The sequence below is a fragment of the Priapulus caudatus genome, unplaced genomic scaffold (assembly GCF_000485595.1).
Source record: "Priapulus caudatus unplaced genomic scaffold, Priapulus_caudatus-5.0.1 Scaffold44, whole genome shotgun sequence".
NCBI lineage: Eukaryota > Metazoa > Priapulida > Priapulimorpha > Priapulimorphida > Priapulidae > Priapulus > Priapulus caudatus.
Window position 1 is genome coordinate 95485 of NW_014577105.1, and position 2859 is coordinate 98343.

A 2859-nucleotide genomic window follows, 5' to 3' on the forward strand; every position below is an offset into this window, starting at 1 on the left:
CCTTATATACTGGTGGCCCGTTATTGACGACATGACCCGTTGACCGAAGCGTGACGTCACGCCGTCACACACGATAGGCACAGGTGAAGAATATGGACGATTACCTGCTGAGAAATGTTCATCAGTGGCATGTTATGTAATAACAAACCAGCTTAGCAACATTACTTGACCAGATAAAGATATAACGGAACACTTATTAAACGAATTAATTACCCTAATTAATTAGATATTGAGTGCAGTTAAGCTGCTGTCAGTTGGGCTTAAGGCTGCATTAAACATTTGGTTTAGAAAATATTATGTTTTTAATATGTTTTAAACACTAAACACAGGATCGTCTCTATATGCATAAAAAGATTTACTTTATTTTAGGGTTTAAACAAATTAGTTTATTTGTTTTAATCCAATAAAAACATGCAGTTAAGGTGATTCGGCGAAGCTGCGGTTGACATATAGGGGCCTAGTCAGTTTCAAGCTAAACACGTAACTATTCGACGAAGTAAATTATCATCACGTTGTTTGCGAAAAATTTACAGGCGGTACGACGTTTTTTGTTCAATCTAGGTGGGCAATCAACCAACCGTGATGAATTGAGACTACCAATGATATATCCCCTCGATTAACACTCCGATCACACGCAGGCACGCACGCACGTACGTGCGCGCGCACACACGTACGCACACACATCTATATTGGCCTCGTCCGCCATATTGGCCCCGTCCGCCAGATTGGCCCCGTCCGTCATATTGGCCCTGTCTGCCATATTGGCCCCGTCCGTCATGTTGGCCCTGTCCGCCATATTGGCCCCGTCCGTCATGTTGGCCCTGTCCGCCATATTGGCCCCGTCCGTCATGTTGGCCCTGTCCGCCATATTGGCCCCGTCCGCCATATTGGCCCCGTCCATCTGCGTATGGCCTTTGAGGTCCATCTTGTCCCTGGCCTTCACTGTTCTCACCTTCGTCATCCTGTGGTGGCCCATTGTAACCGCCATCGGGGCCATAGCTCTCGTACGGATATGGGTCGTAACCACCCTGGGAATTTTGGTAGCTATTCTGTGAAAGATCAAGATCCTGCTTCTGGAAGTGGAGCTGGCCAAACTGGCTGTTGTAGCCTGGCGGAGGCTCGTTGCCACCAGGTGGCCCGTAGCCCGTCGGCTGCGAACTACCTAGTAGACCAGTTGGGTTAAAGGTGTTCAGCCCACCACTTGGGTTGAACGTATTCGGTCCACTAGTAGGTGGCCCATAAAAAGATGGTGCAGATCCGCCACCTGGTGCAAACGAGGTGCCAGCACTGATAGGGCCAGATTTGAGGTCACTCATCATTCCAAACCCCATGTTATCTAGGGAAAATGGCGTGTCTTTGCCGGAGATTTGCGCATTTAGTGGATTACGACCAGATGATCTCCCATCTCGGTTATCTTTGTTGCGGTGATCTCTACCGTAGTAGCTTGATCTGTCGTTCTCACCCGCTGGAAACATGCTATATGGGTCACTTGTTGGTGACGAATAAATACCCTGCGGTCCAACTCCATATTTTAGGTTGTTGCTTGGGGGACCAGAGTTATCCGCATTCCCAAAGCCACCTGGGGGACCATATTGAAGGTTTCCCTGTGGTGGGCCATGCTGCAAGCCGCCACCAGGGGGTCCATAGCTGCGTGGGGCGCCCATTCCTCCTGGCGGACCGTAACTGTGCCTATCGCGAGGAGGGCCGTAGTTGTCTGGTTTTGCATGTCCACCTGGTGCGCCATAGCCTGGCGGCGGTGCGTGGTCATCAGAGCTTGGCACGCCCTCGTTCCATTGCTCCTCGGTGAGGGCACCGTGGTCTCGCATTGCATCGTAATTTATATCTCCATTTGGCAAGGTAAATCCTGTAAAACCAAGTTAATCTGCAGGGGGCGAACACAAGATGTTATTCTGCGAATTAATTAGTCGGTCTGTCTGTCTGTCTGTCTGTCTGTCCGCCTGTGTGTGTGTGTGTGTGTGTGTGTGTGTGTGTGTGTGTGTGTGTGTGTGTGTGTGTGTGTGTGTGTGTGTGTGTGCGTGTGCGTGCGTGTGTGTGTGTGTGTGTGTGGGTGTGTGTGTGTGTGTGTGTGTGTGTGTGTGTGTGTGTGTGTGTGTGTGAGAGAGAGAGAGAGGGGTGTGTGTGCGTGCGGATGTGTGGGCGTGTATGCCGATAGATAGGTAAATAGATGGATTTGTGGATAGATGGTTGCATGGATGGATAGATGGTTGCATGGATGGATGGATGGATGGATGGATGGATGGTTATGATGGTGATGGATGGAATGGAGTGCGTATGGATGGATGGATGATGGATGGATTGGATGGATGGATGGATGGATTGATGGATGGAGGATGGATGGATGGCATGGATGGATGGATGGAGAATGGGATGGCATGGATGGATGGATGGATGGATGGATGAATGGATGGTGGATGGAATGGATGAGGCATGTGATAGGATGGATGGATTGGATGGATGGATGGATGGATGGATGGATGGATGGCATGGATGGCGATGGATGGCATGAGATGGATGGATGGATGGATGATGATGGAGATGGTGCGATGGATGGATGAGGATGGATGGATGGGATGGATGGATGGATGGATGGATGGATGATTGGATGGCACTGGATGGAATGGATGGATGGATGGCATGGATGGGGCATGGATGGATGGATGGATGGATGGATGGATTGATGGATGGAGTGGATGGTGGATGGATGGATGGGAATGGAATGATGGTATGGATGGATTGGATGAGATGGATGGATGGATGGATGGATGGGATGTGGATGGATGGATGGATGGATGCGAAGGATGATGATGCATGCGATGGATGGATGGATGGAGTGGGATG

The 2859-nt window shown here is 49.8% G+C and overlaps 1 protein-coding gene across 1 annotated transcript; it reads right to left on the reverse strand.

Annotated features, from left to right (window-relative positions):
• Positions 1–552: 552 nt before the first annotated feature.
• Positions 553–1826, reverse strand: LOC106820710 (collagen alpha-1(I) chain-like). Its single transcript, XM_014825218.1, has 2 exons — positions 953–1826; positions 553–557 (listed from the first exon to the last, which is right to left on the reverse strand). The coding sequence occupies exons 1-2, from the start codon at positions 1824–1826 to the stop codon at positions 553–555; spliced, it is 879 nt and encodes a 292-aa protein (XP_014680704.1).
• Between the last annotated feature and the right edge of the window lie 1033 nt (positions 1827–2859).

What these genes read in the sequence shown, in the direction of transcription:
- LOC106820710 (XM_014825218.1), bottom strand. Translation starts at nt 1,826, where the DNA reads ATGCGAGACCACGGTGCCCTCACCGAGGAGCAATGGAACGAGGGCGTG.